Raw genomic sequence first — 14,689 nt, 5'->3', positions numbered from 1 at the left:
GTTGTGTAGGAAGTCATCCTTGATGGGTAGTAATGAGCTCACCCCCAACAATGGCAGTGGAGACCACTGGGGAATCCTGAACCTGTATGGCCTTCTAAGCCACACCTCCCCGCCTCATGACCCTGCTTGCTGGTGCCCATGGCCGCTATTCCCGTGGCTCAGCCACTTTCTCGCATTTTGTCCTATCTGGGTTTCCAGGCCTTCCTATGGTTGGCAACGGGCCGACAGGACAGCAGGGAATGGCACCATGGGACCTGCCGAGCCCCCTGGACGTGGTGAGGGGGAGGGAGGCGGTAATATGGCTGATTTACTGAACCTGCACTGAAATTCAAGCGTTATCTTCTTACTGACCAGGGAACTGAGTCAAAGACAGTTCTTTCCTTCCCTCCAAAACCAGCCACCTCATAAAACCAAACCCATACGTTCTCTAAGACAACTGAAGGAGAACGCCGAGATATAGTCGAAACCAGAGCTGACGCTTCATTGGGCTCTTGCTTCCGTGGTGGAGTTTGCCCTCCACCCCAAAGATTCAAATAATGTATTAGAATTCTCTGGGCAACACAGGCTGCAGCGTCCCTGGTCAGGAGGTCCCGACAGTGCTTCTGCCTCGGTTACCCCGAGAGGGGGACCAGCGGGAACATGTGGCCCTTGGGGGGTACATGGTGGGTGGGTGTATGGGCTGGGAGGGGGCAGGGCAGGCACCTGTATCTGTAGCCCCGCAGGACTCTCTGGATGCTGACTGCAGCCTTGTCCAGGGCCTGGCTCCTCTGTACCGCCAGCAGGGTTTCCTGGTTTTCCTGGGATGGGAGAGATCTCATCATGCAGCTGCCCTGCCTCACCCCTACTCGCCCACCTGCAGCCAGAAGTCAGGGTGTCTCAGACTCTTCCCACACGGCTCCTAGGAGGGCGGGCAGGGGAAGGGGGGCTCCTAGGAGGGCGGGCAGGGGAAGGGGCCCTCATGCTGCCACCGATGTGGCTCAGAGCAGAGAACCGCAGCTACATCCCCAGCCCCAATCCAAGAACTTCCCATTTTAGTTCTTTCTTCTTGTTGATTCGATCTGGGAAATTTCACTTCTGCTCTGGAGAACCCAAGAGGGGGCAAAACATTTCCCCAAAGCTGTATTTTATTTCCCAAAATTCATGTGCAACTCTCATTCAGCTGTAATACAGATGCATGCTTGTTTCCATATAAACATGAATTCCAGCCTTTGCATAGAATTCAGAGTGTTGAGGTCATGAGCCGTATTCATCCCTGAGCGGTGACTTTCCCTGGCCCACCTCCCTGCTCCCCCTGGATCCCGGGCCCAGAAGGAAGGGACTGTTTTTGCAGAGTAGAGCGCAGCACGGCCCTTTGGTAAGTGATGAGCAGAGGCCAGGGGCTTGGTGGCCCTTCCTGCCCCCATCAGTCTTGCATCAAGCAAGCACTGGGTCTCTGCGTGTGCCTGGGTGGGCCCTGGGGACACAGAGATGGACTAGACCCCCGACTGTGGCCTCAGGGAGCAGCCAGGGAGGGGGAGGGATGGAGGGGCGGGCACTCACCTCTCCTCCTTGGCCATCCATCCACGCTGACCCCCCTCTCCATACCGCACCCTCCTGGGCAGCGGCCCTGGGACTCTCCAGACCTCTTCCCTCTGCCAGCCTCACCTCCCCAGTGGGGTCTGAAGCCCCTCTGCTTCTTCCTTCCTGTCAAGCCCCAGAGTCCCAACACAGGCAGACCTGACTAACGCATGGACAGACGGACAGACCCACTGGAGAGCTGGGGTTGGGAGGACAGACAAGGACGTTTGGGCAGGCTCTACGGGGGAGGAGGAGAGAGTGGAGGCCTCAGGAAGGGCAGTGGGGACGAGGTGGGGTGCGGGGCTGGCTGGCAGAGCCCTGATTCTAGCCCTGATCTTCTCTTTCTCGCCCTGCTGACCTGCCCAAGGCGTGTGAGGCTAGGAGACACAGAGGTTCTCTCCCTGTGGCTCTCTGACCCAGTTCGCAATCTTGGAGGGCCCGAAGGCCAGCCTCAAGGGCGGGAGGCTGCCTCTGCGTGACCTTGAGCCTCCCTGTGAGTTGATGCAGAGAGAGGTGGGAGGTGGGAGATGGTGCTGCTTGTACTGGCCGGCCAAGGAGCTGTCATGGGGGGAGGGGGCACACTGCCTCCTGCCTGAAGCCCCGCCTCTCCAGGGAGGCAGGGGCGGGGCTTCCCCAGGTCTGACTGCAGACTGTGGCCCCGGGCCTGAAGGGCTGTTCTCCGGGACAGTGGGAGACCTCCCTCAGCTCCTTCTTGCTCTCCTGCGGTGGCTTGGAGGCAGTCCCTCCTTCTCCTCAGGCCTTGCCCTAAATGTCCTCCTCTGAGAAGCCCCCCGGCTTTCACGGCCGTGCTCTCCCCGTGACGCCCTCCTCCCTTCCTCCCTAGCGTGGCTTTCTTGAGGGCAGGGGCCACGCACGGCGCAGGCGCCCACGGGCACCAGACCAGCCACACAGGCTTCCGGAGGCTGAGGACCAGCACGTTCAGGGTCTCACCTTCAGGAAAATTTTGGTCTTTCCCATTTTCCAGTCTTTGTCTGTGCCCAGCCTGCTTTCGGCGATGCGCAGGGTCATCTGGCGAAACTTGCCCCGAAGCTGCCGAAGAGAAACAGGACTGGCTCTGTGGAGTCACGCCGGAGCCTGAGGTCCCTCCTCGGGGGCTTCCTAGGGAGCGGGGTCCTTCTGCTCCCACAGGGGTCGTCGTCAGGGGCTCCTGGGCAGGGGCACAGGCACTGGGCACCCTGGATCAAGGGTGGGGCCCAGGGGCCCAAGAGGCCACCACACCTTGTAGGGTCTGGGGCCTCAGTGTGGCCGTTGGACACAGGCAGCCCAAACTTCAGGATGGCTGAGTGTTCGGGGAAGGCTAGGAAGCAGGAAGTGTCCTGCTCCCTGGCCACTTATCATCTCTGTGACATTCCGCCACGTAAAAGAGAGTGTTTGCTTTTAACTGCGGATGCTCCTAGAAGGAACATATTCAGCCGCTAGCCTCGTCTAGAGAAGGGAAGCAGGAACGGGGGTCATTTCAAAGCTTGGAGTCCAGGGAGGGGCCCTGGGCATCAGGTGGGCAGCCCGCTTGGAACGGCGGCCGTGTGGGCGCCCAGAGGCGGCTGGGTTCTGCGGATGCGCACGCCGCCTCTCGGGGCCCGTGTGCCGGGCTGCGGGGACACACACCTCCGAGCGCACGGCGCTGGGCAGCAGGACGCGGAACCTCTGCGAGAACTCCTCGAACGAGTAGCGGATGGGGAATCCGGACTTGCGGATGTGCACCGTCTCCATCATGCCTGAGTAGCGCAGCTGCCAGATGCACAGCTCCCGGTTGAAGAGCTGCGGGCGCAGAGGAGAGGGGCTGATGGCGCGGGCCTCCCCCTTCCGGACCTCCCTGCCACCAACCCTTCGGCTGTCCACCAGATGCAGGAGAACCAGGCAAACGCTTGGTTTCATGAACGTTCTGTTTTGAAGGGAGATATTTGGTTGAAGTCGCTGCAAAGTCCTGGAAGTGTTTTCCAGGGAGCTCAACAGTCGATAACATACGAACTGGGACATCCACAAGAACACCAGATGCTTCCCGCATATTCAGAATATGCAAAGTATGAGGAGTATCGTTTTGCATATGCCACATTTAAAATTTTTTGAAGCGCCCCCAAGCAATGGTGCCAAAGAACACGGCTTCCTTCTGGCTTTGCCTGTGTCGCGGTGACCGGTGCCCCTGCAGTCCTTCGGGCTGGGCCTCCATCGTGCCTCTCACACTCTAGTGGAAGGAATAAGTACCTTTCCTACTTTGAGTCAGAAAATATTCTAAACTTAGTCTGTGCATCCTCCAGAGATGGGTATTTGGAGAGGAGCTTGGCCACGATGCTTTGCACAGGGGTATGGGGTCTCAGCCATGGCCCCAAGACTCTGCATGCCTGGGACCCTCGAGAGCCCCCCTCCGCCTCCAACCAGGAGTGTCTGGGGACTAGGGGCAAGCCCTCCAATCCGGCAAGCCCACCAGCACCTGGAAACACAGAGGGCCACAGAGGCAACCGCCTGTGGCATCTAGGGCCGCACAGTAGTTAGTTCTGGGCAACTCCTTAGCTCCCATGTATTATTTCCGGTGGGCCTGTGCTTTGCCTTTAATCTTTACAACAGCCCTACCTGGTGGTACTTAGCTCCAACTTAGAGACCAGCTGCCTGAGGCTCAGGGCCATGCTCCTGAGTGGCTGAGCCAGGGTTCCTACCTTGAGCCTTCCTGGCCCCTCAGCCTCGGTTCCCCTACACCCGCACAGCAGCTACCAACTCCCAGAAATGTCTCAGCCGGGGGCACCCACAAGACCTGAGAATGACCCTCAGGCCCCCACCTGTGGGCGTGGGTAGAGGACCTCTGGGAGCACAGTTACTCTCTAACATCTGTGCATTGTGCCTTTAAGGAAGACACACTTTGGATCTCCTGGGCCAGCCTGAATTTCATATGATTTTATACTTTTCAAAAAGGCACATCATTTAATGTAATATTATTTCTTTTCTTAAGATTTTTTTTTTTTTTTAATCATGTTATCTCCTCTCGGATGGCATCTCCGAGTTTCTGGAATCCTGTATTTGCAGCCTCTGGGTGGGATTCCCAAGCCCACGTGTCAGGGGCTGGGCAGGCAGCAGGCTCCCACCCCGCCCCACACATAAGCAGATAAAGCCGCCTTCCAAGGGCTGCATGGCCTCAGGTCTCGGTGACCAGCCGTTGGTGTCAGTCTCTAAAATCACAGTACTGGTTGCCGCCCCTTATGGGGTGTGGTTTACTTATGCAGATGTGGCAAAAACGTCATGTGCGATCCTTGCTGGCCCCTGCAGGTAGGCAGGTCCTGAATTTAAGGAAGAGAAAACTGAGGCTCAGAGAAGCAACACACCTGGCCAATGGCAGGCGAATGGCAGGGCTGAGACCGTTGAGGTCCGGGTGATCCAAAGCCCTGAAGGTCACAGACCTTCAAATGGCCTAGACTGGTCACCTTGCCTCAGTACCCACATCTGTAAAATGGGGGCAGATAGCTCTAAAGCTGCCCAGACACTAGTGCGGGGAGTGACATGACCCCAGATGCCACCAGACTCATCCAGTAGAGGCCTTCTCCCTCCCCGCATTACCAGTGGCTTCTTGTACTCATTGGGTTTGATGCAGCGGATGAAGTAGGGCTGGCGGTTGGTCAGGATTTTCATCAGCTGGTCCAGGGACTGCTTGAACTGGCCCGCCAAGGTGGAGGGCCGCTTGCTGGAGTCTGCAGACTGCAGGCAAAAGCACAGGGCACAAGTGGGGGGCTGGGGAGCTTGGCCTGGGGCACAGCTGACCCACGGCACAGTGAGGGCTTCTGCCGAGGTCCCGCAGGTGGGCAGGGCTACATTCATCCAATCGCTCATTCATTCATCTAGCACAGGTTCCCCAAGTGCCTACGTGTGCAGGTGTCCAGCTAGACACTGGGGACCCAGAGCCAAGTAAGACAGGGCAAACCTCCTGTCTAGGGGTGGGGCCCCCCAAGTGGGGCGCACAGATGATGCACCAGGGTGAGGAGCGAATGCTTTACCTCACCATTCTACATTTTCAGTGTTTGTATCGGTTTTATATGCTTTTTTTGAATGTTTTATACTGTACACTGTAAGCATTATAGTAAATGTATACAGTTTTAAAATACATGTATTAAAATGATGGATGCAAGAGAAAACAAGAGCCCAAGCCCCGGGCCAAGAGTAGTGTGTGTTTTTGTGCAATGCTGGCCTTGGACAATGCTCCTTGATCAAACCTTTCCAAGGTCGAATGTTCTCGAGTGTGTACTGCCAAATTGCGTCAGTCTGGAGACACGAGCTCACCACTTAACACCTCTGAAAGCAGGATGCGATCACTGGCGGGCCTAATGACGATGGGTAGCATTTTCCTGTTGTCCTGGCTTATAAAATAATGTGCATTTCCCTCCACTGTCATTCTGTTCCCTGAAACCTGTGGGACATGCTCTGGTGTCCCCACAGGGCCAGGAGTAGGCTGTGCTCCGGCCTCCGCTGTGACGTCCAGGCTGGCTCTGTGAATGCAGAGGGTCTGGCCCAGCTCCGCCTGGTTCCAGACCTGGGCAATTCCTGCACAGCCTCGCGGCTCCTTGGTGCCCCCCTGGGCTGGCTCTGCACGTGGCTGTGCTGCGGGCCCTGGGCGCTAAAGCCTCAGGAGTAGAGGTGGGGGTTGGGATGATGAGAGGTCAAGGGCACCTCAGTGTGGCCAGAGCTGACTGTGCAGCATGCGGGGGAGAGGACAGGGGGTGTCCTCTGCTGCACCCACAGTTCCTGAGCCCCTGAGCCGGCCTCATCTCCCTGCCTGGGCGTGGGGGAGCTCTTCGTCAGGTGACTCACAGGGCTTTTCTGGAACCGTCACTGTTAAGGGGTGAAGGCATGGCTGCTAGGGGGTGCGCAGACCCGCACCCTGCTGGGGCGTCCTCAGCTGCTCTGAGGAGCACCTGGGGCTCTCTGCTGCCCACCTCCCTGGCCAGGAGCCTCAGTGCTGCTGCCACCACACCACACACACACACACACACACACACACACACACACACAGACACACACCACACACACCACACATACACACCACATACCACACACACACACCACATACGACATACCACACATACACCACACACGCTACACACCACACACACACCCCACATACCACACACACACACCACATACCACACACACACCACACATCACATACCACACACACACACACCACATACCACACACACACACCACATACCACACACACACACCACATACCACACACACACACCACACACACACACAGACACCACATATCACATACCACACACACACCACACACACACCACACACCACATATCACACACCACACACACATAGACACCACATAGTACACACACACCAGATACCACATACCACACACACACCACACACGCTACACACCACATACCACACACACACACACCACACACACACACACCACATACCACACACACACACACACCACACACACACACACACCACATACCACACACACACACACCACACACACACACACACCACATACCACACACACCCCACATACCACATACCACACACACATGCCACATACCACACACACACACACCACACACATACCATACACACACATCACACACCACACATACCACACACACCACATACCACACGCACACACACACACCACACACACGCACCAGATACCACACACACACACACACACACACATCAGATACCACACACACACATACCACACACAGAGCAGATACCACACACACACCACATACCACTTACCACACACACACCACATACCACATACACACACACCACATACCACACACACACACCACATACCACACACACACCATATATCACACACACACACACACACACCACATACCACACACACACACACCACATGACACACACACCACACAAAACACACACAGAGACAGATATAGAAAGAAACAAGAGAAGCCAAAGCAGGTGGGCCGTCTAGAGTCCACCGCTCACTGGGAGGCAGGCGGAGTCCCGTTCCCCCGACCCCGCCCCGCCCGCTGCCCCTGAAGCCCCTCTCCCCGTTTTCAGTCACCTCTGCCCCCCGCCTGAGGATTCCCGACCCGAGAACCCAGGCCCCTGGCTGGGCAGGGCCACCGAGCCCACCTTGAAGAGCTGGCTGCCTGCCGTCACCTGGACGATGGTCCCTCGGCCCCGCTTGTGCTCCGAGGACTGCAGCCCGAATATCTCCCGCAGGAACTCGTTCCGGGAGGAGTGGACCAGGGCGAGGATGTCCGTGCTCAGCACGTCCCGATTCTTCTCCAGGAAGCCTGCAGGGCGTTGTAGTTTCTTATGTCAGGGTTGAAAGTAAACTCACCACACGAGATGAATTGTGCAGAAACACAACAGTAGAGGGCTGCTGCTCTCTCAGGCAACACAGCGCTGTCTCGTCCTGCTGTGGTGGCTTTTATTTAAGCTTTATCTATGTTTACATCTTAATACTTGTTTTCTCAATATTCCAGAAATACCGAAGCAGCCAGATATGCTTTTACTGATTATACAGTAAACGGTGGGCTTTCTTAAGAACGGGCCCTGCTTCATCCTCGAACGCAAAAGCAAGGACATTTCCTTGTGTTCCCATTATTCTGATTATACTGAGGACATTTCATGGATCAGCGCCCAAAGCGCTCAGGACTGCGTGCAGTTCTGGCTTTTTCGCACGCGCCCAGCTTGCCGGGGGGACTCATGGGGCACGTCTCCTTCCACGTCCTCGGTTATTTCTCTACACGGGGAAGCAGAGTCCCCCACCCAGCCCGGGCGCGGTGCGACAGGAGTCCCGCAGGCCACCCCTCCAGGCCTGCCTCCATCACCGGGGACCAGCGCCGGCCGGTGTCACGGCCACAGCCACATCCCGCGGCCAGCACTAGCCCCCATCCCCACTGCCGCCCCCATCCAAGCCGCCACCAGTCCTTCCGCCTGATTAGCCTGCCCGCCCCCTGCCCTCCCTGCCTGCCTGGCCCCTCTGCCCCCAGGGAGCTTCCCAAGAGGGCACATCGCCCGTCACCCCTCTTACCTTTCCTCTGCTCCTCTGCTGCCAGTGACTGCCTTCTCCCTCCTCTCTCCCCTGAGGCCTGCACCCCACCCCAGGGAGACCTCATCTCTCCCCCAGGCCCTATGTGCCCCCCCCAGGGGATTTCATCTCTTCCAGGGGGGCCTGCAGCCTCCACAAGCTCTCTGGGGCCCTCTACCCTCCCGTCCCACCCAGGCCAACTCTGGTTTGTGCTTCAGGCCAGCTCAACCGTCATCTACTCCAGGAGGCTCTCCTGTGCCACAAGTGGGGCGAGAGGCCCTCCTTGGGGCTCCCTTCCGCCCTGTCACCTGGCTCAGGGGTGGCCTGAGGACTTCCCATCTGCTCCACCAGCCACGGCTCCCCGGGTGGACCACGGGCGAGACCGAGTCCATGCCCCTCAACATCCCAGCAATCCCAGCCACCGCTGTCACTGCCACATACACCCAGGAACCCACTAGCAGCACAGCAGACGGAGCGTCCGTTCCATGTGCAGTTTAGACCTCCCCGAGGGCAGTGCCTGCAGGCTCTCATCAGGGCTCTGAATTTCTGGGGACCCTGGGCAAGTATGATCGAGGCAACTGCGTGTTTACATAAAGGAGCCAAAAGAAGAAGAGAAGGCAAAGGAGAAAGTACAGAAACCTCCCCACCCCTCATAATCCCTGAAAATCTGGCAACCTGGCCACGTCCAGGCAGCTTGCAGTCTGGAGAGGAAGACCTGGGCACTCCCACCTGGAGGCCCACCCTTCCCAGCTGGCCGGTCTGTGCAGGAACGGCCACTTCAAAACGCCCCTGCGGAAGCAGCATGGGGGCAGAAGCTGCTTTGCTCTTCCTGGAAGCCCAAAACGGGGAAACGAAAGAAATTAAACACCATTTGGCTTCCTGGCTTCAAGGATGGGGCAGGGGGAACTTACTGGTTATGAGGTCCTGAGACGTATTTCCCTCTTCATCATAAGTTTAAACTGCACTGGTCTTGGAAATGAACGTGTGCCCATAGGCATTGTGTGCACATGCGTGTGAACATTATGTGTGTGCTTGGACAGAGTAGGTTTAAGAACGAAGCATGTCTGTCACTCACTAAGGAGACCCTGAGGGCCTGGGAACCCCAGGGCCCCTCTACCAGCCCTGTTCTGGGGCCTTGGAAGGACTTCCTAGGGCAAAGGGGCCCTCCAGCCTAAGGACTGAGCCTCCAGAAATCAGGGAGGGCAATGTATGTTGAACCCCTAACCTCCAGTACCTCAGAATGTGACTATATGTGGAGAGAAGGGCCTTTAGAGAGATAATTAAGATAAAATGAGGCTGTTAGAGTGGGCCCTAATCCAGTCTGACTGGTGTCGTATAAGAAGAGGAGATAAGGGACTTCCCTGGTGGCGCAGTGGTTAAGAATCCGCCTGCCAATGCAGGGGACACGGGTTCAAGCCCTGGGCTGGGAAGATCCCAAATGCGGCAGAGCAACTAAGCCCTTGTGCCACAACTACTGAGCCTGTGCGCCACAACTACTGAAGACTGTGCGTGGAGAGCCCGTGCTTCGCAACGAGAAGCCACGGCAATGAGAAGCCCGCGTGCCGCAACGAAGAGCAGTTCCTGCTCGCCGCAACTAGAGAAAGCCCGCGTGCAGCAACGAAGACCCCACACAGCCAAAAATAAAAATAAATAAATTTATTAAAAAAAAAAAAGAAGAAGAAGAGATTAGGATCCAGAGACAATAAAGATGCCAGAAGAGAGACATCAGAAGGAACCAGTCCTGCCGACATCTTTGTCTTGGACAAAGGCAAAACCATGCCTGACCTTATCTCAGCGTATACACTTTCCCTACCAAGAGGGTGAAAAGATATCCCACAGAATAGGAGAAAATATTTGCACACATACGGACACATGCTACAACGTGGAAGAACCATGAAAACATTATGACAAGTGAAAGAAGCCAGTCACAAAGGCCACATGGTGTACGATTCCGTTTATGTGAAATGTCCAAAACAGGCAAGTCCATAGAGACAGAAATCAGTGGTTGCCTAGGGCTGGGGTGAAATGAGGAATGACCGCTAATGGGCGTTTCTTTTGGGGTGATGGAAAAGTTAAAAAATTGTGGCAACAGCTGCATAATTCTGTGAATATACTAAAAACCATTGAGTTGTAGACTTCAAATGGCTGAATTCTACGGTATGTGAATTACCTCTCAATAGAACTATTACCCACAAAACAAAACACAAACAAACATGCCTGGTCCATTCCATTCCCTCTGTCCAATTGCTGGTTCTGCAAAATGACCTAGTCCCCTCAGCCTTCTTTCCTTGGCCTCCCTGGAGTGCTAGGGATTTAGAAGAAAGGGGCTGTGGAGAGGAGCTGCACCCACCTTCTGCCTGGTAGTACACCTCGCCGGCAAAGTGGGCGATGCCAAATCGGGCATCGTGGATGTTCTTGGGCTGCAGGAAGACCTTGTTGTTGGCATGGATGTTCTTCAGTTTTTGCAGCAAGGTGATGTCTGTCCCCTGGAAGAACGGACACCCTATGGGCTGAGGTCCCAGAGTCCAGCCACTGGGAGGTCAGCTGGCACACTCCCAGGTCTCAGGGGCTCCCTCAAGGGGGCAAAACAACTGAATGACTGAGGGCCTTTCTACAGACAGCAAACGGATGCCCAGGTGGCGGCAGCTTGTTGCGGTGAGCGAGGACAGAGGCGGGAGTAGAGACTGGGTCGGGCGATCCTCACTGCCAGCTTCCCGCTCTACCCTTCCCTACAACTGCCCAGGGACCAGAGCTTCTCCCTTCTGTAGATCACAGCTCTTCCTGACTACCTTTGAGAATCCATCTCCCCAAGGACAGGCAGAGTCCTCCAAAGTGAGAATGAAAGTGTTTCCTTGTCTTGAACCCTCTGCAGCCCTTGACCTACAAGGCTGAACAAGCCCCCTCTTGGGGTGTGTTCTTGAATCTAAATAATGCATTCTGGGGAGTGGGAGTGAGGGTAGAGTCAGGTGCCTCCCTGCAGGAGGCCTTGAAGGAGAGGAAGGCTGGAAGCCTGGGGCTTGTCTGCTGACTCCCGGCAGAGGTTCCAGCAGCCCTGGAGTTTCCCACGTGTGGGGTCTCCACCCGAGGGGCGGCGGGCCCAGGGGCGCACCTGTGGGAAGCGGCTCTCTTCGTCCAGGAGGGAGATGATGCTCAAGGGCTTGAGGGCCAGCAGGTCCAGCGTGGGCAGGTTGTCGTTGTAGCAGATGTAGTCCCAGGGGATGCACTCGGTGCGGTACTCTTCCTGCTCCATGGTGAACACGTGCTGCACGAAGAGCTGCTGCAGGTGCTCGTTAGCCAGGTTGATGCAGAGCTGCTCGAAGCTGTGGGGACAGGGCCACCCCGGGCGGGAAAGGGTTGGCTCGATTGCTGCTGCAGCCGGCCACTGGCACACAGCTGCATATCCCCAAACACATGCACACGCTGACACACAGCCTCCCTCTTCTTCTACCTCCGCCTCCATCCCCTCCTCCACCCCACAGCAAACAGACTCAGAGAAATGAGGGGGCTTGTGTATCATCAAGCCCCTGCTTTTGTCTCCCTCCGGTCCCCTGCGGTCCTCTGCCAGGCCTGCCTATCCTGACACGGAGACAATCCCTGGGGGACCAAGTGTCCTGTAGCCACCCGAGCAGCCATGGGCAGTGGCTTTGGTATTAAGATGAGCTTCTGGATGGGCTCCTTTGCATCAACCAGACACACTCCCTACCCCCACCCCAATCCTCCCAACCTGTTCTCCCTCCTGGGTTCCCCACCTTGGGAAATGGGTCCGCCACTTACCACCCCTAGCTCAGGTCAGAAACCAGCCCGTCATGCCTGACACCCCTCTCTCCCTCCTCCCCAGTTCCACTCAGTTGCCAAAGTCTGCTCCACGCTTCCTCCAACACAGACCTATTTACTTCTTTTCACCGCCACTGCTGCTACCTTAATCCAGGCCACCCTTCTTCCTCCCCTGAAGCACAGTGACAGCGCCCTCATGGCTCTCCCTGCCTCCAGCCTCACCCCCCCCCCAGTCACTCCCCACAGCCACCAGAGGGAGCACATCTGATCCCGCTCTCCCCCTGCTTCGAATCCTCGTGGACCTGGGCGCCCACTGTTGTTGGGATCCAGACAGACAGTGACACAGTAGAAAGCCTGCCCGTCTCTGCCAGGGAGCGGCTGAGGGGCACCCTGGACTTCTTACAGTGCTGGGAAGGCACCTGGCCCCTCCTTACCTCTGAGTCTTCTTCACACGTGTGAGCCCCTCCCCTCCTTCCTCTGACCTGCTTGGTCTGCTCACCCTCTGGGTCTCACTTAGGCATTTCTTTTTCAGGATGGGTTGCCCATTTATGCAAAGCCGCATGGTACCCGGGACTCTTTGTTTAAGGTCTGTTAACCCAAGAGAGTTAACACACTGCCTGCAGAGTGTGGACTAAGAATGCTGCCTGTCATATCAGTAAACAAAGGGTGTCACAGCTACAAGCCCTAAGGGAACTCAGGATGGAGACAAGGAATGACCACCATCTAGCAGTCATCAGACTGCAGCCACCCGCAACGATGCACCCTGCACCCGGAGGAGACTCAGGATGGGAAAGCACAGGATACTGGCCCCAGAGAGCTGAGGTGCGTATCAAAGGAATGATTTCAATGAGCCCAGACTCTTGCATCTTCCCATACATAGAAAAGCACTAAATGCCTTAACTTGAGATGTCCGATTTTCTTTAATTAACGATAATCTTTTGATGTTCCAACTACCTGCCTTTTGTTGCAAAACTTTTATATGCCTTGGGACCCCCCTCACCTCCTCGGAGCAGTTTTCTCAGAGTTATTTGAGACGCTGTCTCCTGGGCTTCAAGTCCTAAGAATGTCCACTGAATAAAACATGACTCTCAACTTTGAGGTTGTGCACTTTTTTTCAGTCGACAAGAGCGCTCGGTGAACCCCGGTCGGGCCAGTGACTGTGTGCTGCGAGTGACATGGCCCTGCTCCTCCATGTGGCCCCCGGACTGCAGCCCTGTCGCAAACCCAGCTCGTGGCCCAGATCCCCTACAACCAACTACTCATCCACCTCCACAGGGTCCAAAAGTGTGCTTGCTCTGCTCAACGGCCCCTCTCAGGGCCAGAAACCAATGATCAGAATCACTTTTTAGTTTACTTAGAGTTTGCTTTGCGTTGGGCTGAGTTCTGCCAGCCCTACCCCATCCCACCTGCCTGCAGAGAGCTGGTTCTGGGAGGCTGTCACCCCCATGTGCTTGCACTCGGAATGGCTTGTATCTTGACAATCCTGGCCAAGTTGTTAGGGAAACCGCTGACCGAAACTGCCCGCCCTGGCCAGGCCCGATAGTAACCACTTGCATGAGTTATCTTAAACAGGAGGTCCTGGTAAGGAATGTGGAACTAACAAGCTACCACCAACCGGAAGAATTCGGGAAAGGTCAAAAGAGAGAGGAGACACCAGTCCATATGTCCTACCAACCTCCCAGAATCCTTCTCACTGGAATCCATCTTGGCTGAGCGATGTGCACGCCACCAGGAAGGACCCTGAGTCAGAGTGATTGGCCAGAGACAACCTGGAAACTAACCCCATCACCATAAAACCTGAGACTGCGAGCCATGTGGCAGAGCAGTTCTCCTGGGTTCCCTTAGCCTCCTGCTCTCCACCCGGGCACCTCTTCCCAATAAAGTCTCTTTCTTTGTCAGCACATGTGTCTCCTTGGACAATTCATTTCCAAGTGTTAGACAAGGGCCTACTCTTGGGCTCTGGAAGTGGTCCCCCTTCCTGCAACAAAGGGACCTTCTCAGACTTCAGCTGGAGGTAGGGCCTCAGGCAGGGGCATGCCAAGGTCAGGACAGCCCCTTGGCTCCTCTAATAGTGCCCAGAGGCCTCCACTTGGAACTGAAACCAAGCAGGACGCTGAGGGACCCTCCTGGGTACAAAAGACCCCTGCGTCCCCCGTTTCTTGTTTGTAGAGAAAGGCTTTAGTCTCCTAGGCCATCCCTGAGTTCCAAAGAGCAGACTCAAGCAGTTACTAATTAGGGAAGTGAGGAAATACAGTCAAGAAACAATAATGCAACGATAAAACAGAGTCCTAGTTCTTCCTCAAGGGGTACACATAACAATCT

At 56.0% G+C, this 14,689-nt stretch overlaps 1 protein-coding gene across 2 annotated transcripts in view; it reads right to left on the bottom strand.

The window, feature by feature from the left end:
* The window catches only part of MYO7B (myosin VIIB), a 74,261-nt gene that overhangs the window by 32,995 nt on the left and 26,577 nt on the right, over positions 1–14,689 (bottom strand). For both annotated transcript variants that reach the window (XM_060302578.1, XM_030840332.2), the window contains exons 12-18: positions 11,703–11,913; positions 10,944–11,079; positions 7,690–7,853; positions 5,122–5,259; positions 3,184–3,336; positions 2,509–2,607; positions 703–797 (exon numbers count right to left, since the gene is read on the bottom strand). In XM_060302578.1, the coding sequence (XP_060158561.1) occupies positions 703–797; positions 2,509–2,607; positions 3,184–3,336; positions 5,122–5,259; positions 7,690–7,853; positions 10,944–11,079; positions 11,703–11,913 (996 nt within the window). The remainder of the gene's footprint in view (positions 1–702; positions 798–2,508; positions 2,608–3,183; positions 3,337–5,121; positions 5,260–7,689; positions 7,854–10,943; positions 11,080–11,702; positions 11,914–14,689) is intronic.

The sequence above is a fragment of the Globicephala melas genome, chromosome 7 (assembly GCF_963455315.2).
Source record: "Globicephala melas chromosome 7, mGloMel1.2, whole genome shotgun sequence".
Classification (NCBI taxonomy): domain Eukaryota; kingdom Metazoa; phylum Chordata; class Mammalia; order Artiodactyla; family Delphinidae; genus Globicephala; species Globicephala melas.
The sequence above is the reverse complement of the archived record's forward strand: the minus strand, read 5'-3'. Positions and strand labels throughout refer to the sequence as shown.